Below are 24,396 nucleotides of genomic sequence, written 5' to 3'. Positions count from 1 at the left end.
TGATAAGGTCTTAACACAGCGAGGCAACAGAAGGAGAAATAAATAAAAGATGGACGAAGCATTTTACTGAAACAAGTATTAACACGCAAATGATTCGTACTTAACCTTATTATAGTTTTTTTTTTGTATTTTCTAGTTTTCAGGTTCTATATTTTCACGATATTTTTTATTCTGCTCCAGTATATCTCAAACAGAACGTACCACCAAGCATTTCAGCGAATTGTTGTATTTCAATTACATTCCAAAGCCAACTTTTTCTTCGAAATAAGACTTTTGCTCGTAATTAGGTGCGTTTGTGTCGCAGGTTGTTTACCTGTTTTCATTCAAGAAATAAAAAAAATTCCACCAACAAACGCATGATCATTTTTCATTTAATTTAATTGACTTATTTAATAATTTATGGTTTTTTTAATGTACCTTTTTGTTTTAAAAAAATATGTATATATTGTCCAATGAGTGAAGATCATAAAATATGTCCCGTGTCAGATTTAGTAAATTACAACCGCGCAAACATATTGGCTGATTCTCCAAGCTCCGCCCATGAGCTTCCTCAGCGCGTGACATCGAAGGAAACCTCACTGTTTTTGATCTATCTTTCGGTGCTGCGCGTGCTACCTCGTCTCGTCTGATTCAGAAGGTTACTTGGGAAGTTCACCTGTGTTGCACCGATGGAAACCAGACAACAAGGTGAGTCGGCGTCGGCTGCCGCTGATGACGGAGCTTTATCGCGGTTCAAACAGACGCCACAGCTGCCAGGGGTTACTTCTGTTTGCTGTTGATCTGATAATGAGCTGAATTTAAATGTTTGCTTAACTGACCGCGCGCGCCACTGTAAATCACGCTCGCTGAGGAACGAAAAGAGAATGACAATAAATTAGGAAATATTCAGTCATTTAGTCATAGTTATGGAGCGACGACTTCATCTCCACTTGTCCTTAAAAACAAGCTGTTACTTAAACTGTATTAATTACCTGTTGTGCTCGAATGGGTGTCTATTTTTTCTTTTGACTGGATTAAGAATTGATGACAGAGACGTTCACAAGTTCAAAGTGGGACTGTGGGTCCTGCAGATAAGCTCTAGGTATGGAGACTTTTTTTGGTTCAGGGGATATCTGCTGTTTTTAGTGCCAGAGGTTTCGATTATTTCTTTATTTTATTTTTTATTTTTTTAATAGAAAACAAATAAATAAGAAAAGAGCCATACAGCTTACTACTGAACCCTGAAATCAATGTATTCACCATGTTATCCTCGCATGTTTTCCTGCATGTTCACTTGCACTTGTAGACTCTGAAGGAGAGCCATTGCTGCAAGGTCCTATGAATCCAGATTATAGTGCATGCTTCCCTTTGAGTTGTATTTAAATTATAAGAATATTCCTGTCCTTTTAACTCATCTGTCTGTGATGGACATTCAACTTCTCTGTCGTTGGTGGTGTCATACCCAGTGGTGTTAGCTGTTTTAGTTTGTAAAGTTTCCTAATGCTTGTTTTTTTAATGAGAACAAGCTACACTGAGCCGGCCAAATAGAGCTGTACATCTACATGTGTGCAGTCGGTGAGATAAAGCTGTGTTTACCCAGGTAGGTAATTGCATTCCTTTCCATTCCAGGCCTAAATGGGAACCTGTTAAAAGCTAACATGGAGCCAGAGAGGCTGTGAGTGCAGAGTTTGAGCGAGGAGAAAAAGACTCATTGTTCAGGATGTTTTGCATTCATTATGGGAACATGAACTCCCCAAAAACTTTCCAAAGCATAATAATCTTCTTATGTGTTGTTATAAGGCAGTAAATGAAATATTTGAACCAAAGTTTTCTTTAACTGTTGTGTCCTTGTAGCAAGTTAAGACCTCGTATTTCAAAAGTTTAGATACAGTATATACATTATTATGGCTGTTTTTCAACTTGAGCTCCAGTTGAGATTTAATTGATTTTTCTAGCCATATGACCATCGCCGGGCCTCTGATTTAGTGTAGCCTCATGACCACTGGGCTAAATGGTAATCTTGTGACCAAAGGTATTTCACCCCCAGAAAAAGCAGAGGGGAGGGAGGGTTGGAGTAAAGACAGACAGCAGTATTCTTCCATGTTTAAACAGAAAATCCACCTGCCAGTGATTGGTGCAGAGAGTCATGCAGAACTCTTTGAAGTGCTTTTCTTCCTCTCAAATGAAGCTTTGTGAAAAAGTATTTTTGACAAATGCAAATGCAAATACATGTAACATGAACCTGAATCTTTGTTTCTGTTTCACACCGAGCTCTGCTGTCTATTCTGCCCTGGGCAGCTGGTCAGAGTGTGGAACCGGAGGGAAATTATTGTAAGTGAAACTGGCTTTGCGCTGGCCTGTTTCCTCCCGTGGTGTAACAAGATTTCATCTGCAACCAGAGAACTTCCATTGCTGAACAAACTCAGATTGTTGTCCTGCTTGTTTTAAAGTTACAAGATATTTTTGAGGACCTTGTGTGGCACCAATTATTTTTTTTTTTCTTGTTTAAAGGAAGTATAAATGATACTAATCGGGTATATCCTGTTTAAGAAGCTCAAGAATTTTAGAATGGTTTCACAAAGGTGGAAAAAACAGATTTCCCGTTCCTGTGCAAATGAACGGTCAGATAAAACTGCAGGGGGAACAAGCCTCGTTGGGATTGGCAGGGCTGGAGTGAACACAGATCCTTGTGTTTGTGTGTCTGTAACCAGTTTTCTTGTCTCTCCTCACCCTGCTGCTTTGTTGTGCTGCAGAGTTGTACTCTAGTGTTCTGAGTGAAGCAGTGGTGGACTGGGGCAGCATGGGCCCTGGAGAGGAATGGGTTAACTCAGCCTCAAATGAGGGAGAGCAGGGTAAGACGCAACTTTTGAAACAAAAGCAAATCCACACTGAATCACGAACGAAGAAAGAAAAAAGATAAGGAGAAAGAAAACTGCTTCTGTGATGGAAGTGGCATCAAAGTATCCCCCATCGGGGTGGCGGTAGAGGCACAGCATCCTCAAAAGTTGTCAATAAAGATTAGCGTAGCAGCACTTGTTGACCAGTGTGATTCAGTGTTGATTTAACAAATAATCCGGAGAGTGAGTGTGTTCTGAGTGAGTAAATCGTCAAAATAAGGTGGGCACTGTGGCACTTTTAAAAAAAGCGTGCCAACTTGGCTTTGTTAAACACAGAGCTTTAGTTTTTCTTTCATTGTTATGCTGAAAAAGACATGGAAAATTCCACATCTGAGTTTTGCTATTGACCCCTCTGATAAGCATGAAAGATTAAAACAGTGTTTCAGATAGGTTTTGAAATCCTTAGAATAATCCTAAGCAGTTTTCTCTGCTCAGATAAACCAGATGAGCCATTCGAATATTTTCAGCTTGTTTTTTTTTTTTTTTTGTTTTTTTACTTTACCCCTAAATAACCACAAGAGTTCACGCTGAGTCGTGTAATGCATTTAGTCTTCGGTTTGCTTTTCAGATGCACAACATTTTGGATTTGTCAAATTTGAGTGGCCACACACAAGCAGCCACAGAGGAAAAAACTTCATGCCCACACGCTCTGTCTGCCGTGTTGTCGCCTTTAAGCACGCAAAGCTCCCAATTTCCTCGGACATTTTTGGTTAATCCTCACACAAAATAAGTGTACACGCAGGGATCTACCACAACGCACCAGACTGTCCCCTGCAGTAACGAAGGGCTTTGCATCTGCTTTAAGACATTCACAGGCTTGAACCTCTCAATTCAGAAACTCCTCAGCAAAATGCTGTTAGAATGTACTAATTTAAACAAGCTACTGCCAAGAATCATTGGCCTCTGCATCTGTTCAGGTTCCAGGTGAGTTTACAGATACATCCGCTGTCTTTCATGTTAGATATATTGAGGAAAGCTGCAGATCATTCCCAGTTGGGTTTTATTTGCCAAATAAAGCTGTTCCCAGAAACCAGGAACAGATTATAGAATGTGTTTAAGTGAGAGTGGGAGAAGGCATTTTTTGCAGTTTTAGAAAGTTATTTAATGTTTTGTGATGAACAGAAATTTGAATCTGATTCTGAAATCTTGCCACGTTGCTGTGGAGATTGGTGCGATGTCTCGGTACAAAAAGTCTTTTCGTTTAGCTCAAACCAATCAGGAAGTATCGTGATCTTTTCACAGAACGGCCACTCTTTTAGGCGCTTTTAAAGGGCTCAGATTATGATTTTATCTCTGTCTTATTTGAGATGAGCTCAATCCAGCGCTTTCTGTTTTCATCAAAGTACTTTAAATGTACTCCACTGTGACTTTGCTCAGGTTTGAATCAGAGTACGTTTTATCCCTCTGGAGAGGAATCGATTCGGAGGATCTCATATGGGGAGGACTTGGCTCCATTGGTCCAAAATGGGGAAAACCTGACAGATTGGGGTGAAACCTCATCACCAGGGCAGGATCAGTGGTGCCACACGTCAGTGTCACACCCTGACAGCTGGGTTATGTCCACCACTTGGGATATGCACTTGGACAGAACAGGTGACAAGGGATATAGACTATGACCTAGAGAGTAGATTACCTTTCGCTTTGGTTGAACATCTAAACGTACAGTTCCAATCATTTATGCAATCATTTATATAATGTTATTAATACAATAATTACGTGAGAAATGTGAAGTAGTAATATGTCATTTTTTATTTTTTTTAGTTACAATCAATAAATACTTCTATTTAGGTGAACTCCCCTTATAAGATATTTGTATTAAACTGACCCCTTACTGTTCCTGCTTCTGTTCAGACCATGTTGACCATGTTGGCCCCCAATGGGGAAAGAAGTTAACCAAATAAATAAAATAAAAGTTAATAAATTCAAATCCCTGAAATATTTTATTTTATTTACTTCCATTAAGTGTTCAACCAAGGCTAAATGTATTGCTGTTGTAGAACATGGTTAGCATATAACATTAGAAACATGTACATGTTTCTGAATGTAGTCAGGATTAATAAATAGTTAAGTAGTTAAGTGTAGTTCTGAGTGGTGCAGAATCATGAGTGTAAAAAATCATGCTCAGTTTTTTGTAGTTGTTTTTCCTTCCAATGTGATGACTAGAAACAAAGGCTGTGTTAGCTAAACACTACATGGAAAACTGAGAGTATGATGGCTAAAAGGAAACGTTTTAGCTAAAAGCATGCCCATGTTAACTTAAGTAAAAAAAAAACAAAAAAAACAAAGGGCTTGAACTTGGATGCCTGAACAAAAATCTTATATAATACTTAGATAGAACCTAGCTATTCACACACAATGAGTGTCAATGTGCACCATGTTTAGCAACTTGCGTCATTTAGCTATAATAGCTATGATAAATCAATGGAGCATGACCAGCAGGTCACATTGGGTACTGATACTAAAAGGAAACCTACGAACAATTTTAATTTTATTCCTGCACAACAACAAAACTGAACTTGAAAAGCTCTTTCATAAAAGTTGTCTTGGCTAATGTTGTTGTGTACATGTTTTCCTTGTTGTGTCCACCTCTTGTGTGTGCGTTTTTTGAAAAGAAAGAAAATGTTACCACGACTCCCCTTGGCTTCTTAATACCTTGTCTTGGCTGTGTAAACATGAACAATACCTGATGCACTTAGACATGAAAAGCTTCCATTTGTGCTACATTCATTTGAAACACTCATTGTCCTGCTGCTGTGTAATGTTGGTAGAAATAGCTCCCTGCTATAGTGGAGCCTGTCTTGAAGTGTTGTGCTGCATGCTGTGCTGTGAGTTAAGTGGTTAGAGTTGTATACGTGTGTGTATATATGTGTGTTAGCTGCGTGAGGTGTTACTGAGCCCCCTGTAATCTTTCCCCTGTAAATGTTTCAAAACACTAAATTATCAACAGGTTTCTAATAGTAACAACTATAATCATACAGACAGACAGCATAACTTGCAGTATTCAGCCTTTACTGACCCCACTGTCTCCTCAAATGTCTTATAATGCGGCTCCATGAAGAGAGAGGACACTTCGCTTCAGGTACAGTAATTCTTTTCATTTCCATTATGTCAAAATGGTGCAAAACTTCCACCACCGGGTCCACCACAGATTCATTGATACGATAACCGGCATGTGCTTGCCTTTCTCGTGTCGAGTGTACACAATGTTCCGCTGTTGCTTTGTCATATTTGTTTCACAGATATCTTTTGAGAAAACCTGCAACAAACAGGACAAATCGTACAAACAAGTTGACTTTTGTTTTTTCATGGTGTTAGTTGTTTTTTTTGTATGTTGGGTCAGGTTTTCTGTTGTATGTTGTTGCCAGAGGTATACAGCATGTGAATAACATCGTGAGGTGTTTGTTAGATGAATTTAAAGAAGGCACCCAAACGCCTCACCTTGATTAGAGAGAGCAGGGCTTCGCCCTGGAGTCAGGGCTGGGTCAGAGGCTCGTTGGCGAGCCCCTGTTGGTGTGACCTTTTTGTCTCATGAGATCTGGTTGCATACAGCCAGAACCAGCTACGTGGGACCACCCTTTTGTGGAGCCACCACCTATGTACCATCCCTTAGCTACGGGTAGTGACCGAAATAATGAAATCCCAAATACAAATGGCCAGTTGCGCTTCCTCCACATTGAAAGGATACAGCTGAGATGGTTTGCCTTATAGATGCCTTCCAGGGAAGGTGTTTTGGGTATTCCCCACCAGGAGGGGGGCTTCAGGATAGACCCCAGTTGGAGAGATTATATATCTTGGCCCATTGGGGAACACATCTGACCCAGAAGAGTAAGAGGATGTGCATGGGGAAAGAGAAGTCTGAGGATCGCAATGAGGTGCTGAAATCTATAATCCCGCCTTGAAATCCAGGCCGCCCGTTGAATCTGAAAGCGTCGGGCCTGTGTGAGTGTACACTGTAGTGTTGGTCTGACCGGGGCCGAGATAATCCAAGTTAGTTAAGCCAGATTAGAGCCCTGCAGGCTGCAGCCACAGATTACATAACTATCAGAGACGCAGTCCGACATGGAGACAAACGCTCAGATGTGTGAACACACTTACAGCAGCATTAGCACCGGCGCTGCATGAAGATACTGCATGTGCAAAAGCATAGGGAAGGCAAACAGCTTGGAAACCAAGAGAAGTGAAGTGGGTGCATTTCCTCTCTGGCATGGCTCATTTAAAAGTGTCTGATTGTGCTGAAAAGATATATAACACACATTTACTGAACTAAAGTGATTCCGTATGAAAGCTGGAAGTCACAAAGTTCCTCTAGAAATAAAACGGAACAAGTTCACGAGTTTGTTTATCCACCATCGCTGTCTTCTGTCACCGTACACGCACGCATGAAAGTACATTTATGTGTCTGTCTGTGTGTAACTCAAACAGGGTTCCTGGACTCTGAGCCGTTAAGAGAGGCTGACGAAGATTTGGTGTCCGAAGTGAACCTGAACAACTCCATCATGACAGAAGAGGAGAGGGAGGAGATTCAGCAAGAGCTGGCTAAAGTGTGCAAACATGCCCAAATGATAACACACAAGCAGAGCGTTAGTCAACCGCACAACGTGTTGTATGACAAGTAGCCCCTTGTCTTTCTGTGTGTGTGTGTGCGCAGCTGGAAGAGGAGATCAGCACACTGAGGCAGGTTCTGACGTCCAAAGAGAAGCAGCACGCAGAGCTCAAACAGAAGCTGGGTATCACTCCCCTGAGTGAGTTCCGAAACAACTTCAGCAGAGGCTGGTACGACATGCAGAGCTCCACGGCGTAAGTTTGTGTCTTTATGGCAGACCCGAAGAGATTTTGGGTGTTTGAAAGGAGCGTGCGTGTGTGCCTCCATTTGTGTGTTGCAGCAACCAATCGCAGGACAGCGTTTATGTTCACTGTCAACATGGGTGCCTTTCCAAAGTCAAAGTTGACACACGGCAATGGCAGGTTTTTTGTTTCCTAACAGCCAGCATTTAGCTCACAGTTCAAACTAAGTGTGTCCATGAGACACCGGTACCCAAAAGCCAATTAAAAAGCATAATCCTCTGCTAGTAGCTGCACAGCATGTGTGTGATTTCTCGGTTGATCTCTGTTGTCCTTGCTGGAGCAGCCGTCACAAACCTGATTGGAAAAACACCGCCTCAGGTTGTTGTTGACCTCGGAACACAATTAGCAGCAGATGTTCACCGCTTTCAGTGGAAATCCAGTGGTAGATGTCAGTTTCCTACCGTCATGAACACTTTCTGTTGATGTTGTCTGCATTTGCTGCTTCTCTCTTCTCAGTTTAACAAACTCGATAGCGACGACTCCCATGAGAAGTGCTGGATTCAGACGACTAAAATGTGTTTTTTATCCTGGTTGAAATGCCTTCGGAATCGTCCAGAAATGTCAGAATAACGAAACGCTGATTTAAATGTGCCTTTTTAGATGCTCTGCTGGTTTTAACATATTTGGACTAACCGTGAATCACATGGCACGATGATAGTGAGCTTCAGACATGCTCGCTGTTGATCATCACACTCTAAGAGAGAAAGTTTGCTCTCTAAGCCGTTGAACTATTCCTTTAACATTTTTGAGTCACTCCGTCTGTACTGCAGATGAACAATCAAATTTGCCTGATAAGACGGCCAGAGCCGGGCTTTTACCCAGACACCGAGAGACAGAGAAAAGCAAGTGGATAGTCTCTGAAGGCTGCTCCTCTTATCCAGTTACACTCCATCCTGAAGATCACTTTACACTCACAGCCTCCATCCTCATCTATTATGAACCAGTGTGACCGCAGCAGAGTGAGGTCCTGGGGAAACTGGGCGATGCAGCCACGTGATGGCTCGAAGCCGCTATATATGATCCAGATGTTGAAAAAAGCCCACACACCAACATTAATGTAAAACGCAGGACTTGAAAACAGGCATTTGGATCAAATTTGGATTTAGCTGAGAAGATGATTAGGAGATTTAAGTGGAAATAAGGTGATCATGGTAGGTAGGACATTTTGTGTCTGAATTATTGCCTTTTAAGTTGATGATAAAACGGTTTGAAAGACGTTACATGGTTTTATGTTCAGTGAGTTAGACGGTAGTTAGTAAAGATTAATGTACATGAAGACAGTCGAACTCATTCAAAATGTACCTAGACTTAATGAGCTGGTCTGTTTAGCTTAGGTTTGTGTGAGTGTGCATGACAAATATTTTTACTCGGAGATGAGTTGCACGTGTACGATATGGCCTCATTTCCACATGCAGTACGTGCAACTTTTTTGTGTTTGTGTTTGTCAGCTACAAGAAAACATCAGAGACGCTTTCCACAGCAGGACAGAAGACCTCAGCAGCCTTCAATAACTTCGGTAGCACCATCACCAGGAAGTTCGGAGACATGAGGTAAGCAGCGATGTCGCATGTTTCAAATCGATTCGTCCAGGGAGGAAAGAATTCTGAAATTAGATTTGTAAATATCCAAGAGAGTATCTCCGACATTTCTTAGATTAATTTGCTGCCTTTTAGTAGTGTTTGTTTGTTTTTTTTTTGTTTGTTTTTTTGTGGTCAAGGAGCCTCACGGTCTCACTTTATAAGACTGGATAAACCATGTTTGCCTGCAGAGGATTACTTAATTAGATACTTTTCAATCAGGTTTAGCAATAAGGAAATACTCGTGATTTGAGCTCAGAATCAGCGTATAGTCACAAGCATCCTGACTTTTAGCAGACATTGCCTCGTATTTAGCCTTTTCAGTAGAAAACAACCTGCTGCTTTGGATGAGGCAAATGCCTTTGACGTCAAACATCGCTGCTTACATCTACTGACAATTCACATTTTTGGGGAAGCAGCACGGGATACGGCAGATCATACAGTTGCATCCTCTCACTAAAGACGACCTGCCAACCGGCCACCGTTACCCACTGAATTGAGTTGCGCCCTCTTGCATATTATGCCGGATTTCCTGCGTCTGCTAACCTGCCAAAAACAGGATAGACAAAGACAAAGTGAGACATAATAAGATGATCCAATAAATGTTGCTGCATTGATCCAAAGGAAATTCGCAGCACTGTCTCAGACCCGGAGAGCTTGAGAAGAAACCTTAAGGGCCACTTACTTTTATCAAACTTAAAGGCAAGAGGGCTAAAAGGCTCATTTATACTCTACGTTAAATATGCAGACTCATACTGACGTAGCCGTCTGTCGTGTAAATAAGCCTTTACTCTTCCAAACAATGCAGTGTAATCCCTCCTCTATTGACTAAGCTTTTCTAGAAAAACTTATCTCTGTGGTTATTTTCGTTGCTCCTCGTTTCCACACTGTGCGAGCATCAGCATCATCGGGGAGACCGTTTGCTCATGATAAAGATTCATCATCGGCTCCTCTGCATGCCTAACCTGGTTTAACCCGTTCCACCCGCCCACCGCCACCACCTGACGCCCTGCATTTTCATCCAGCCCTGTTTTTGTTCAGTTTTTTTATTTTTTTTTTATCGTTAGCCGTCCATCTCTGCGTCACAGAGGGCAGAGTTCTGACTCTTGCTCTGACCAGGTCAGAAGAGCTCAGGATTATGTAAGCTAGCACTAAGCCGCTTTCTGAGAGGAGCCGAACGGCTCGTGGCAAAGCCCGCCTCCCTCCACCACGCTCTTCCTCTTGTTGTCGACTTCTTGACGGGGCCGCGTTGCTCCGTTTGAGATGCTGAGAATGAAAAGCAAGGCGGAGAGGAAGCACATGTGTGGCTGCATTGTTCATTGTGAAGTGAAGGGAGCATTTTGTATGCACGGTGACAACAGCCTGGAGAGTGGGCTTGTGTGAGCTCATGTGTGACCAAGTGATCATGTTCATTTTACAATGCTGCAAAACGGAAAACAAAACTTTGGAATTAAAGGCAGTTTTTAGTTAGAATGACCCCAACCTTTTAAAAGAGAAAGTGCATCTCGAGTGAAAAGGGAAGTAAAAAGTAAAAATACCGGTTTGTCCTGTGGAGACTTGTGTGTCCACAGTGATAAGTGGTGAAAATATCATGCAGTTAGCAGGTTTTCTTATCCTCCACTGTGTTCTAATGTCTCTAGGATATGACTTATCCAAAGGGAAAAATGTATTTCAATCATTGCTATATTCCAGCATGGCTGGTCTAGAGTTGCTGTTCCCACGGAGGTACGTCCCCAGTTTGCTTTGGTTTGAATTGTACATTAAGTGCGGATCTTGCATGGGATCTTTCAAACTTCTGGAAACACCTTCTGACCTCATATTCACATATATTCAGTATATATACTGCTTTCTGCATGTGCTTTCCGTGTATCAGTCTTACTCTTCTTACTCTAATCATTAATTATCAAAGAGCTGCCCTAAACATATGATTGATTGGTATTGTCAATAATTGTGGTAAAAGAAATGTCAGTAAGTAGTGATATTTTATAGATGGCATACATGTGATAACATAGTGATTTGATCTCAATGGACAAAATCCCAACATTCAAATATTTTGACAGCTGTGATTACAGACCCCCCTGTATGTTTCTCTTTCAGTGCTAACTCTATTCTTTTTATGAATTGTGCGTTGTGTGTGTAAGGCTTTGGGTAATCATTCATTTGAGGAGGCCGTTTTACTCCTGTGAGCGTGAGAAGTTACTGTTTTTGTGCTTTTCTGTTGTTTGATGTCAGTGAAACATTTCCATTGTGTGCGCATGTGACAGAAAGTCCTTAAACTCGCCTCCTGAATTACTTAATGCGACATTGTTCGCTTTCTTTCAGTCTGCTTCCTGTTTTTAAGATTGCTAGCATCAGTGTTTGAGCAACGTGAACTGAGATGAGTGCGAGTGTAACCATTACCCTGTCCCAAGTTTTTTCTGAAAGCATTTAAACTGTTCTCCCGTCTCCCTGCATGCTTTCCAAGGTCCAACTCGATAGGGTAAGAATGACACAGCTGATTAGCCACACCCATTGTTTCTTGGCTCCGTGGAACTGAGTCAGATCAGCTGATAACGCTGATGGCACAGTGCGGCCTGAGTCAGCTGTGGAAATGTTGCCGTCATGCTGGACAGGAAAAATCATTCAGGTGCTTCTCTCCACCGAGAATCAGCCCTAACTGATTTCGGCCTCTAAGAGAGCGAAGGGAATTGAACCATGTGAGCGAGATGTCCCGAACGTTCCTGCACGTCCTCAGATGCAGCAAAGTGATAAAACCAGGCTATTTTAGGCCAAGCTAGCAAACTGATTAAAAAGCGTGCAGGACTTTTTTTTTCTCCCCTTGTGGATCTGATAAATGATGAGGTGAACCTTCATGTGAACGTACTGTAGCTCTGTATGTGGCTCCACTGTAGATGTGATATCCCTTTGTTTATGTGGAGGCCGCGGCTGCTTTGTCTCAAACAAACAGCTTCCCTGTAAAGGCGATTCATTCCCTGCTGGTGTGTGCATCTGTCTTGCTAACTGTTGGTGTTGCTTTTGTGTTAACTTGTGCTAATCACTGACTCTTCTCTCGCCACGCTTTCTGGAGACAGTTACTCTGTCAGACACTCTATGAGCATGCCCGCCATGAGGTAACACCCCTTCCTGCTTCTGTATCTGCTTATATGTACGAGAGTTTGACCCGTTTACTGTTCCTAGCTTTTTATTGGCTCTTTATAGCTATTATTCTTGTTGTTGTACTTACTCAAATTATGATTTTGAACACTGTTAAAGCTGCTGGGGAAAAATAAAATTCCAGGAATGTTTTCACAGGCTCATTTCCTAGTGTATCCTAACCCATCTTTCACTGCTTCCCCTGTTTCAATAATGTACCTTAGGTGTTTGTCCCTGCCCCAAAGAATATTGTTAGAAATTACCATTCACGATACAAAATACTTTAGTGTTCATATTCTAAAAAGAAAAGTCAACAAGATTTTGGGTTTTTGTTTCACAGAAACTCTCCCAGCTTCAAGTCTTTTGAGGAGAAAGTTGAGAGTACAGTTTCCAATATCAAGGTAAGCCGTGCCTTTGAGTGTTTGTGTCCGTGTGTGTGTGTGTGTGTCTTTTGTCAAAAAGACAGAGAGTTTGCGTCAGTAAAACTGTAGTAGGCGGTATTTACATAAAATCAAGCTCGTAAAATTGCAAGTCTTTTCAGACCGATGGCGTTCTTGCCTGCTCAACAAATGTAGATGCGCGCTCTTTAGGATGTCAGGTGGAAATTTGAATCGGTGTTGGGGAAAATCCCGCCAGAAAAAGTGTCTGTTCCAGCTGTGAAAAGCATCCCAGGAGGGAGAACGGACGTATCAATAAGTTGGTGGAAACAACAGACGCGTGAAAGAAAAAAAAAACGTGTTGATATTAAGCTGTGGAGTAGCCACAGTGTTCCGGGCCCTGTAGGCTTTTTTTGAAAGCAGGAAGTTGCCAAAAAAAGGTCTGAAAAGCATTCAAATCGATAAAAGCAAGCATCAAGCTGGCAGCAATGAATGCATTTACATGACACGAGAACAATCGGATTCATTGTGTCAGTCCAATCACAACTGGACAACTTTAGGTTGGACTGACGCAACAATGCATCATGGTGTTCTGACCAAAAGCTGAACGTCTCCATGAATGTGGCATTTTCTGCCCTAATGGGACCCCAAAGGGCTGGGTTGTTTTTTTTTTTTTTTTTTTTTTTTAGTAAGGTAGAGACGCCTAAATATATGTTATCGAGGACCGAAAAAGTTTTTTGTGATATGTCCCCATCTAAAATTCTCAAACACAATGAGATGGCTCCTCAGTCATCTAACTCATGATTACATAGATAAAACCTTGGGGGAAAAAAGGAAGAAGAAAGTGCTCCAGTTGCTGCTTCCAGGCATCTTAAAGTGACAGCGAACCAGAGACAGCATAACACTATAATCTGTGTAATTACTATCATCCGTTCTGACAGTGAGGGACGTGGTTATTTATGTTAACGGTGCTCAAGCGTTGAGTTTTCCCGCCCGAACTGTGTGATCGACTTTGTTTCTGGAACAGTCTACCAGTGTTTCCCACAGATGTGAAGGCAATGTGTGGTGGTGGTGGGCCGGGAGGGGGGGGGGGTAAAAAATTCTTCAAAATAATTCCTTTGTATTAACCCATAAGAACCCAGACCCATTTCTACTTAAATTAAAATTAAGGGGGTTATAACACAGACTAAATAGACCACATAGAACCCATTTCAGAATTTTTTTCCAGAATACCACCCCCCACTGTCAGAGATCTGTAATGTGACATATGTGTCACATTGGGAGTTAAGAACCTGGATAATTTCTCCATCAAGGAAAATTATGGGGAACGTAAGGATGTGTGACACCTGTCACGGTGGGTGACACAGGTGCGGCTTATCTGCAGATTTTCACATCTTCATTGTAAACAAATTAATAACATTAATTACACCGGTCGGACTGTTCAGCTGTTTCAGACTGATACCTCCGGTTCAGGCTGGTCCTCATCCTCAACACTTCTCTTTTTCAATCGCGGAAAATATTTTTCAATACTCATCTGGATTGAAGCAGCAAACATTCAGTGTAAGAGTTTAAAAAACCTACTTTATTTGATTCACAGCTGATAGTGTTTTGACCTCGACAACCCAACTACATTTTTTTTTTTTTACGGCAAACTTGCGACTAGTTAACTTTAAAAAGAAGGCGTAATCGCTTGTTTGCTATGGGTCGGGTTGGGACGGGACAACATTGTATTAAAAATATAAAATATTTTTATAGGACTTTTTAATGTGTGATTTTATAAAGGTGCACGTGATACCAACCTTTCGTGAATTTCGCCAGCCGTCTTCTTTCGGTTGAGCCAGAGCTATAGAGCTAATCAAGCTAGCAAGTTTCCACGCTTCCAGGGAAGCACGGAGGGGAGGGGCTGTGTGTGTGAGTAGGCTATGCGAGAGAGACGGAGGTAGAGCAGGGAAAGGAAATGCAGCTTAACGAATACGAGTATTTTTTAAATAGCGTTAAAAAATTATAACGAAACGCAATATGTGGCGGCCGATGTTTAATCTGTGGCGCACCGCCACGAATTAGTCTATGTGTGGGAAACACTGAGTCTACCCTGTGTACGAAGAGTTCACGCCGCTGCTTATGTCTTTCCTATTTTTAAAGGGATAGTTCGCCTCTTTTGACATGAAGCTGTATGACATCCCATACTAGCAATATAATTTATGAACATTGCCTTACCCCCTGCTGCGTCCTGTGAGCCGAGTTCCAGCCTCGTTTTGGCGTTGACAAAAGTAGTCCGGCTAGTTGGCTGGGGCTTAAAAAATAAAGCGTTTTCCTTCTCAAAATAATATGCGTTCAAAAGAGTAATACATTTGCATCACAAAATCGTTCTCCAGGGAAATGTCAGACCTCACAATGGCTTGGCGCTATTTCTCTCTACCTTCGTATCACTGCGTGCTACCATCTTCCGACAGCCACATCTGTTACGGTGTTTACTGCTCAGAAGCAGGGGACTGCTCGGTCTGCACGGTCTACACAGCACGCAGTGATACGAAGGGAGAGGAAATGGCGCCAAGCGATTGGGAGGTCTGACTTTTTCCTGGAGAACGATTTTGTGATGCAAATGTATTACTCTTTTGAACGCATATTGTTTTGAGAAGCAAAACGCTTTATTTTTTAAGCCCTAGCCAACTAGCCGGACTACTTTTGTCAACGCCAAAACAAGGCCGGAACTCGGCTCACGGGACGCAGCAGGGGGTAAGTCGATGTTAATAAATGATATTGGTAGTATGGGATGTCATACAGCTTCATGTCAAAAGAGGTGAACTATCCCTTTAACCGTCGGTTTGTCGGAACACTCTTCGTGAACTTATGAGGCCCCCTTGAATACAGCGGGTAAACCCAAAATGTAGAAACTGTGGTGGCCAATATTTGAATCTCCTCTCATCCTGTTGTCCACGCCCTGTAAATGTTTAACCACTGGCATCGCCTGTAAAAGTGTGCCACCTGCAGCCATGATGGTGCAGAGGAGGAAAATGACTTTCATCTTAAAGACCGTGTATCTTTTGTTTACTTATTGTTTTTGCTGCATTTTTGTGTCATACCAGACCAAGGTTGGAGGCGCGGGGACCGGCGGCAGCTTTGATGAAGTCCTCTCATCGGCAGCAAACGCCAGCTCTCAGGACACGCCCACCAACAACTTGACGGACAGCGCAGAGAGGCCGTGTTAGAGCTGCGCCGCGAGGCGGGACTCCAGCCAGAAACTGCCTCTGCTGTGTCGCGGCACGTCGCCGTGCATCTACTCAAAGCTCTAACCGAAATGGCACAATACTCCCATTTGATAAGCGTAGACAATCTTGTGTAAGTCTCATGACCCTTCTGTGAAATTCCCTGCAATCCCACATAATTGGACTTGACCAAAGTTGCGTGTTTGTTTTGATGTGATTTTCGAAGGCTCAAGGCGGGTATTGTCAAAAGCAGGCAGGGTCTGATGGGATCTTACAAGGAGACTAATGAGTGCAATGAGCCTTCAGTGTTTTTCTACATTTACAATGTTTAGGGGCCCTTTGCTGGATTTGACATCGGTAAAATGAAACGTCTACGCTCCAGAGGTTCCCAAACCGCACCAGCCAGCAGGCAAACCTCAGGTGACGCCAAAGGAGACTGAGCAGATTTAAACCTAAACCATCTTAAACCCTGCTTTTCTGTCCTTTTCCCCCCCATCACTCAACTCGAGCTCCACTTGTGTGGGCTTTTGTTTGCCCTGTTGTCATAAGAGAAAAACCATCATAAATGGGATTCCTCAGGAAAAAGGTTTAATTTTTTTTAAGGTAGACACAAGTGGAAGCAGCCATGTTGGATCAGTCTGAGGACACCAACAAACTGCTACCTTTTTACACCAAAGCGACGCTTTTTAACACGTAACGCTGTACGGGGCTTAGTGGGATTCACCCAGACTGTCACCGGCTGAATGTTAGACCTACAACTACTTTTCAATCACAGCTCACTTTAATGCACATTTCCCTGCAGCTGAGGCCCGTTTGAATTTCCCATCATGCCGATGGCTCTCACATTTGGCGACACGGTAGACTGAACTACTCTACATGAAGCATGAAAACATTGTGTGCGTGTGTTTGTGTGTGTCGAGCACAATGAAAAAGCATGTTTATATAACAGCGTATTTTATCTGCCAACTGATCCAACTCCTCCCGGTGCAACACTAATCATATTTAATACCGCAGCACTGCATGGAATCACTTTCACCGTCTTTGGCGTACCACCCGGATCTCAGAGTTCATTTTTGTTTGCTGTGGCTTCAGAAGAGGAGGGAGTTTGAGATGTCTTTTTTTTATTGAAAGTTGCATCAAACATTCCAGAACTGAAAGAGCAGTTTGTGATTGGGGAAAATGACATATTCAACACTTACAAAGGGTTCAAGTAAAGTAAACCGCTTAAAAGACATTTTCTTAAAGAGTGCCCCTGCACCCAAAGACAGTACTGCAGCAAACGGCATCATACTGTTGTGTTTAATATAACCGTCTGTATTCACCTACTTACATAGCCATTTTTATGACTGATGTATAAAAATTAAAGATTGTTTAACCAAATCTTTTAGGACATGGCTGTTTTTTTTTTTTTCCTTTGACAGTATACCGAGAACAGTGGTTAATCTAAACATAAACGAGTAAAACTGAAGTTTTACGCGACACCCTCAAGCGATGTCTCCGACTGCACTCGCAGAGATGTTCTGCAGACTGCGTCAGAGGGAGTATGAGCACGATGTTGGGAACAGCCACGTGGGAAGGTGCTGAAACATTTCCTTATTTTTTTTCATTTTCTACTGACAGCCCTGTAGAAGGAACAGAATCGTCGCGTTCATTGTTACATTGGTGAATTTCTGTTTAATCCATCTTTTTATTTTTCTGGTATTTACGGGCATTAAGCCGTATTTTCACTACTTGCACTGTGACATTATCGGGGCACGTCAACAACAGATTTATCTTAAAAGCTCTTTTAGGGAAGAACTTCCCAGCTTAAGTTGAAACTTTGGATTGACGTGTTCAACCTCCCAAGTTTGAACCAACAGACTTTAAAACCAGTGGAGCGGTTTCCCACTCATCTGTTTGCAGGCCTGGTCGTGTGATCCATTGATGCATCACTGCGCATGAATTTCGTGTTTCGACCGTCGATCTACTCAAATGTTGTTGTTTTTTTCTTCTTTTCCTTTGCATTCAGTCAGGATGTGTTTGCCTGTGGCTGTTCAGATGCTGAACCATCAGTCTGTGATTCCCCAGAATTCTTTGTGCAATCGCTGTTGCTCATGTGACTTCCTCTTTCTTCGTTCAAGGAGCTGAGCAGCTGCAGCACGGCTGGGTGTTCGAACCGGCCTAAAGATAAACCAATAAGAGTGGGGTGTAAAAGTTGATAATAAAACAAACTTTTGACTGACTTGAAATGAGAAGGTTAGAATTCTGAGAGATGGAGGTCTACCGGCGGTGGAGTCGAAGAACTCCTGCAGTCTTCCGGGTGTTCCTTCCAGCTCTTCGTACTCGTGAGCCTGCAGGATCATCTCTAGGAGGTCAAACTGCTTCACCAGCCTGGCCTCTGGACTGCTCTGAGATTCATATTCCTGCACATTCACCAGAACATCCCGTTTATAAATGTGGTTATGAGGGCCGCGAGCAGGACGCCCACATATTAAAAGGCTTTGTTGCAAGTTAAACCAAAGCAGCACACCTCCCACAGTGCATAAATCTCCTGTTTGAGTCCCTCTGGCAGAAGTCTGGTCAGATGTCTCATTGCTTCCTAGAAACGCAAAAGGGGAAACGTGTTTAAAAAAAAAAAAAAAAGAAGAATCGTGTTATCAATTAGTCTCTTTGCTTTGATGCTGCTGGTCACTCGCCTCTTCTCTCCTATGTTTCTCTGCTTTACTGATGTTGTCTGATGGCGCGATATCTCCCACAATGCACTCTGCCATGTCATGGACAAGAGCCAGCTTTATGCACCTGAGGACAGACAGATGATGGGTGAAAAGTTGCTTGTGATTCAAATAATCAACAATTGTCAGTCAGATCATGGTTCCGTTTCACAATGCCCCCCCCCCCACCTGTCTTTGTCCACTGTGGGGTCGGTGATGGTCAGAGACATCATGGCCATGCGGTACATGTGGTCCGATACACTCTCAGGTTTCTCCACCTTCCTGTACACCCAGCCTGTCCGTGGCACCCTCTGTGAGTTACATCAGCCTCAACAAATGAGTCATCAGAGGAAAAATCTGCCCAAACATACACCAATTCTCACCAGATCTCTTTAATTTGATGAATGCAATCAGAAAGCACTTCATCAAGTCTTTCAGGTCATGTTTAAGCTAGTTCACACTCTCAAGCCTCTGAAAGGTTAAACTCTGGATTGGACAAAACACACTTTGGAACTTAACTACAATTTAAAGTCATACACAAAGTATTATTGCATTTATCACACGTGAGTTAGTTTTTTTTTTTAAAATCTAAAATGCATATTTAGAAGTACTTTGCATAAATAAACATGTTGATCATTAGAAATTATTCTATCTAGGCAGCGTTTCTTCACACTGACTTATTCAAATGTGTATGTTGTTTCACGCAAGAGGCTATTTGAGCTGAGACGCTTCTCCACTTTGATTCAGACAAAAACTTTTACAGGCCAAAAACACAGAAAATTAAGCATTAATATACTCTGTTCTTTACTCTCGGACAGGAAGCAGATCACTTTAGACATAGGCCAACTTTGGGAAGAAGCCTTACTTTGAGTTGCCCGATGAGTTTCATAAATTGCAGCATATTACTCATGCCGCCCGCTTTCTCCGTGGAGGCTGCCATCATTATCCGCTAACCCGGATAGAGATAAACAAGGGTTGCTATTGTAGTAGCTCAAAGCGACGGCTAGGTGGCAGCATAAACGACACAATTGGAAAAAGTGAAAAGATATTGAGTTTGTTTTTAAATAATTTGCTTTACGTGGGATCCATTTCTTCATAGAAATTGTCTTGTCTTTGTCTTTTAATGTTTGTGAAAATAAGACAAATAGTTGATAGAATTTTCTCCACGCTTTGCACCACACAAAACAACAAGAAAACAGCAGATGGCAGGACGACAACACAAAAGTAGAAAAGTAAACACGAAGAAGAAGTTGCACCGGAAGTTAGAGAAGCGGGAGATTAGAATACGTAAACAAACTCGTTGACGGTTCTGAGCGCGTGTTTTGTACGGAATAATAACCAAAATGCTGAACAAAGCACCCAAATTAAAAAGAACAATTAGAGCAAAAGCGAAAGGGCACGTCAACGTTGGGCCGGCGTCAGAAGCCATGGTACGTAGTTGTGCATGTCTGCTTTGCTCTCGTCTAAATGTTAGCACGCTAACAGAAATGTTAAACTTAGCAACTCCGTTTCTCCCTTTGTTTTCAGATTGAACTGCTGACGCTGGTGTTTTTGAATAGCCTGACCGAGGAGGCGAAGGCCAAAGCGTTCGAGGAAAAATCTGCAACTATTCGAGCCCACCATGTCCGAGCAGTTTACAAGGTGATTTCACTGGGCTTTAGTCATGTTTCACCTTTCACTCTGTTATTACTTTTAGTTACAACTTCGACGCAATACAGCCGACAACATTGTCTGAAATGTCCACACACGCAGCGGGCTGTTTACAGACTATTGATGAAGTGTTCTTTCAATTTCCTTTAAAGTTAACTTCTAGCAGAACGGCGGCTGTCTTCGTAGTGATTTACAGTGTTCAGCACCATTTCTTGGCTTGAATGACTGTTTGTCTCCGAAAGTCTAAAACATGGAAATAGCCACTTTGCTAACTAAAAATGATTATTATTTGCGAGACTATAATGATTGAAATTGAGACATTTTGTCATAAAAATAATGATAATATTTAGTATCACACTGGCCAAACCTCAGTTGGCTTCTTGGTGGTCTGAATCAGGTTGTTTTCATTGCATTAAGAGTTGATGAGATGAAAATATGGCGGACTGCCAGCATATCATAGAGAATTCTCACATCAACAGTTTTTCTGTGGTGGGGTTTCTGCATTATTACCTCCGCCAAGGAGGTTATGTGATCGCCCGAGTTTGTCTGTTGGTTTGTCTGGATGTTCGTTCGTCTGTTCGTGCTGCAATCTTGCGACCTGCCACAAGGTGGCGCGACCTCAAGGTGCCAAAGCCAAACAGAGCCAAAGCCAGACAGAATGCATAGTGCGCGGATTGAATGCATATTGCGCGGATTTGCTGTAATTAGCACAACAAAAGATTGCAACGGCAAGCCAGTGTGCATAACTGCATATAGCGTAATAATAACGTCGAACACTGCTTCCCGACAGAACACTGCTTCCCGACCAAACATTATAATAGTATTAATAATAATTAATAACGGCGAACACTGCTGTTCAATAATGAATAGGGAGAAGGGAATGCCTCTTCTGCTGACAGCGCCAAAGAACAAGTAGCCCACATCAGGAACGTATGTCCATACATGGCTCGCTATCCACAGGTAGGTTGGCGATTGGCGGAGGTCTGCACTCTCTGAGTGCATTTCTAGTATTTTAATATGCATCTGGGTTTTGACTCAGATATATTGACACATCTCAGCTCTTGTAGTGGATTTCAGAGAGAGACCACAACGAGAGCGAGTCAGGATGTTGGGAAAAGCAAATTGGCCGGCAAGTGTTTCGGTTGCTCGATTTGTGTCGAGCTTCGAAAACTTCACAGGCTTGTTTCTGATTCTCTTAAGAAGAAAAAAAATGGCTTCATAGCTGGCACCCCGAACATCTGGTTTCTGTCTTGAAAAAGGAAAAAAAATGTACTGAATATCGTCTGTATATTCTGTGGAATTCCGGATGCCAAACAGAGGCGTGGATTTACACACGGTGGGTTTTTGCCCATTGCTCCATTTTACGATGTCGCACAATGAAATAAGTATCCTCTCCATAGTGTGGATATCATCTGCTGTTGAAAACAAAGTTGGGGGAAAAAGTACCTGGTAGTAAAAGCGAGTAGTGTCGAGCTATACCTCGCAGTGGAAATATGGCATCATTTCCGTCGCTAATTTCCAGGTGTTCATTTGTGATGGCCAGCATCTTGGTGCCGATAATAAGTGAAGGTGAGTCACTATGGTGAGAGTGTCACGAAAACAACCTAAATTTAGACTGATCAACTATCAGAATTTTTGTTATTATTGACGATGAATGAGTTTATGTATTTTGAGGGGAAGATTTATCACAAGTTTAGCCAATCTAGCCTGTGTAAAGCAACACAAAGGTAGTGTTGAACTAAGGTGTTTAATAAACAGGGTCTTTTCAATTAAAACAGTACTCGTATAAACATTTTACTTTCTTAAATCATGCAAACGAGGCTAGAACAGGACTGAAAGATGTTATGCTGTGGTATATTTTTCTTTCGATGTTTGTTTGGGGCTGATGTCTCTAAATTGGCCCTAGGAGTGAGTGTGAGTGTGTATGGTTGTGTGTCTCGTTTGTCTCTGTGATGGACTGGCGGCCTGTCCAGGGTGTCATTGTGCCTCTTGCCCAATGACAGCTTGGATAGGCCCTAAATTTGATTAAGTGGGTATAGAAAATGGATGGGTGTTTGTTTGAACATAACATTGGCTGACAGACCTTTTCTTCCTTTGTAGAAAGTGCTGAAAAAGGCAAGAGGATGAAGATGCTGAGGACCGCCCGCATTCTGTTGTGATGAGACAGTAGCACGACTCTTTGCTCTTCCTTGTTTTGTTTTCATTTGAAAATCTGCTCTGTAATGTATTTACTCTCTTCGTTTGAAACATACCCTTCTTCTCTATCTGTTTACTTGTCATTGTTTTGTGCGTTTTATCTTTTTTTTATTAAATTCTTGTGAACCTTATTCTGGCTCATATTTTATCTGGGGGCTTAAAATGCTGAAAACAGTAACTACCTTATATTATGATTCATTCATGGCTTCAGCAGCTATGATGTTTAATGCCAGTTTGTGAAGCTGTTTTTTTTTTTTTTTTTTCAAAGAAATGGATGCCAGCATCAATACAGCTTTTTTTAAAAACAACGAGCAACCAAATATGGACTTGTCAGATACTTCCATGCAAAGAAAGGCCAGTAACCAAAATTTTTTAGAAAACCTAAAAGCATTTTTCTGTTTGTGGATGACTCTCAGCTCCCGTCTCGCTCTCCTATCATCCGTCATGGTCTCTTGTCTTCAGCTGCACGCTTCACAGCCTCTTCAAATTCCTCACCTCTTCACGCCACACAGATTATCTGTGCCCTGAGATGATATCCTGCTCGCTCCTTATAACCGCAGGGTTCCTCACAGCCAGACATCTGCCTCAAAAAGAAAGGTCAAAGTTGATGTTGTAAAACTGCTAAATATTTGGGAGATTATTCTTTGAACGGTGTCGTCTGTCGCAAAGCAAAAGTTCCGCTTGGTTTGTTTCATACCCGTTATTGACATCAAACTGGACCGTTTTTACAGCGAAGATCTGTAAACGCAGCAGAAAGAGCCTGCATCTGAAAGAAAATGGCTTCACTTAAGAGTGATGTGTCCATGTGTTTTACATTTGTCCCCAGCTTGGGCTTTATTTCTCACTCGGTTCTCCACCTTCTGCACTTGAAGTTGTCCATCTTTATTTATTTATTTTTTTTGGCTGTTCAGACATTCCTTGGCCTCGTGTGGTTATTTTCTTGAAGAATCTGATCTGGCACCCCGGTGAGCATCTTCTTGCCATGTTTATGTTCCCGGTCAGATTTAGGGAGGTGTTAGTGGGTCTGCAGATCCTTTCACACCTCTCTGAGGAGTCGCTCTGTCTTGCTGTCCGCTCAGTGATTCACATATGTGTTTGTTTTTATTACAACGGAGCCTTCTAACATCTGATAACACATCTGCATATGTTTTCAGAACTAAAGCGAACTCTTTTTGCCTCTGAATCCTGCTTCTTGTTGCGGTGCAATCAGTTAGCATCGACAGAGTTGAGCCTTTTTCACACTCCTGGTTTTATACCGTTTTTATTTCTATTTACTAATTCACTGCACACAGGGTGATGGATGATCAACCCTCCAGCAGTTGGCTGCACATCCAGAGGTTCCTCTCTGATATTTTACTGTCATTGATTCCAGGTTTGGTCTCATTCCAGGGCGATTTTAGAGGGACTCTTTCTCTGTGTCTGTGTTTGCTCTAGTTGTTTACAATTAAAGCCAACCAATGAGGCCCTGTCAGCGTCCTCTTAAATCTGTTTCTCAAGGTAAATCGACTCCTTAATGTCTCACTGCAAATCTGCCGATTCCTCCGGTGACGTTTTTACAGACGAGCTAAGAAGTGAAAACTTGCTCTCCGTTTCTTAATGAGGAACACGTGTTCTTACAGGGTTTGCCGTCTCTGCTAGTCTTCCTGCAGAAGTAGCATCTCATGAGTCTAAAAGTAATCTGACAACAAGAACATGCCTCATCACATTTGGCAAAAAAAAAAAGAAAAGCAATGATGCTATCAGAGTTGACAGACTGAAAAGGTTAAGGTACAAAGCACAGAACTGAATTAAAGAAGCAAAGGATTTCCCAGACGAGCGTACTGGATGACGGTAGAGTTCACGTCTGT

At 42.1% G+C, this 24,396-nt stretch overlaps 3 protein-coding genes across 6 annotated transcripts; 2 read left to right on the top strand and 1 right to left on the bottom strand.

The window, feature by feature from the left end:
- The first annotated feature begins 558 nt into the window (after positions 1–558).
- Positions 559–17,393, top strand: tpd52l1 (tpd52 like 1). 4 transcript variants are annotated; one of them, XM_075458566.1, is made up of 9 exons: positions 559–687; positions 5,935–5,955; positions 7,299–7,417; positions 7,525–7,673; positions 9,170–9,271; positions 11,763–11,777; positions 12,370–12,408; positions 12,771–12,831; positions 15,894–17,393. In XM_075458566.1, the coding sequence occupies exons 1-9, from the start codon at positions 669–671 to the stop codon at positions 16,014–16,016; spliced, it is 648 nt and encodes a 215-aa protein (XP_075314681.1). In that variant the 5' UTR covers positions 559–668; the 3' UTR covers positions 16,017–17,393. The 4 variants fall into 4 exon arrangements, with proteins under 4 accessions (XP_075314681.1, XP_075314682.1, XP_075314683.1 ...); XM_075458567.1 differs by lacking the exon at positions 5,935–5,955; XM_075458568.1 differs by lacking the exons at positions 11,763–11,777; positions 12,370–12,408.
- hddc2 (HD domain containing 2) lies at positions 16,965–19,653 on the bottom strand. The gene is made up of 6 exons (XM_075458570.1): positions 19,569–19,653; positions 18,893–19,014; positions 18,689–18,791; positions 18,523–18,591; positions 18,277–18,415; positions 16,965–18,173 (listed from the first exon to the last, which is right to left on the bottom strand). Exons 1-6 carry the CDS (start codon positions 19,644–19,646, stop codon positions 18,022–18,024), a joined length of 663 nt encoding a protein of 220 aa, XP_075314685.1. The 5' UTR covers positions 19,647–19,653; the 3' UTR covers positions 16,965–18,021.
- A 310-nt stretch (positions 19,654–19,963) lies between these two features.
- On the top strand, positions 19,964–22,680 carry cenpw (centromere protein W). The gene is made up of 3 exons (XM_075459256.1): positions 19,964–20,133; positions 20,231–20,344; positions 22,454–22,680. Exons 1-3 carry the CDS (start codon positions 20,047–20,049, stop codon positions 22,478–22,480), a joined length of 228 nt encoding a protein of 75 aa, XP_075315371.1. The 5' UTR covers positions 19,964–20,046; the 3' UTR covers positions 22,481–22,680.
- Positions 22,681–24,396: the final 1,716 nt, after the last annotated feature.

Source organism: Odontesthes bonariensis, chromosome 24 (genome assembly GCF_027942865.1).
Source record: "Odontesthes bonariensis isolate fOdoBon6 chromosome 24, fOdoBon6.hap1, whole genome shotgun sequence".
Lineage (NCBI taxonomy): Eukaryota > Metazoa > Chordata > Actinopteri > Atheriniformes > Atherinopsidae > Odontesthes > Odontesthes bonariensis.
Note: the sequence above shows the minus strand (reverse complement) of the source record. Positions and strands in the feature narration are given on the sequence as shown.

Bases quoted from the DNA above. Each gene is read 5' to 3' on its own strand.
- tpd52l1 (XM_075458566.1), top strand. The intron at 12,409-12,770 runs GTAACACCCCTT...TTTGTTTCACAG, and splicing joins ATGAGCATGCCCGCCATGAG to AAACTCTCCCAGCTTCAAGT. The intron at 12,832-15,893 runs GTAAGCCGTGCC...GTGTCATACCAG, and splicing joins GTACAGTTTCCAATATCAAG to ACCAAGGTTGGAGGCGCGGG.
- hddc2 (XM_075458570.1), bottom strand. From the start codon at position 19,646: ATGATGGCAGCCTCCACGGAGAAAGCGGGCGGCATGAGTAATATGCTG. The intron at 19,015-19,568 runs GTAAGGCTTCTT...TGTAACTCACAG, and splicing joins AACTCATCGGGCAACTCAAA to AGGGTGCCACGGACAGGCTG. The intron at 18,592-18,688 runs GCGAGTGACCAG...TTGCGTTTCTAG, and splicing joins AGAAACATAGGAGAGAAGAG to GAAGCAATGAGACATCTGAC.
- cenpw (XM_075459256.1), top strand. From the start codon at position 20,047: ATGCTGAACAAAGCACCCAAATTAAAAAGAACAATTAGAGCAAAAGCG. The intron at 20,134-20,230 runs GTACGTAGTTGT...CTTTGTTTTCAG, and splicing joins GGCCGGCGTCAGAAGCCATG to ATTGAACTGCTGACGCTGGT. The intron at 20,345-22,453 runs GTGATTTCACTG...CTTCCTTTGTAG, and splicing joins ATGTCCGAGCAGTTTACAAG to AAAGTGCTGAAAAAGGCAAG.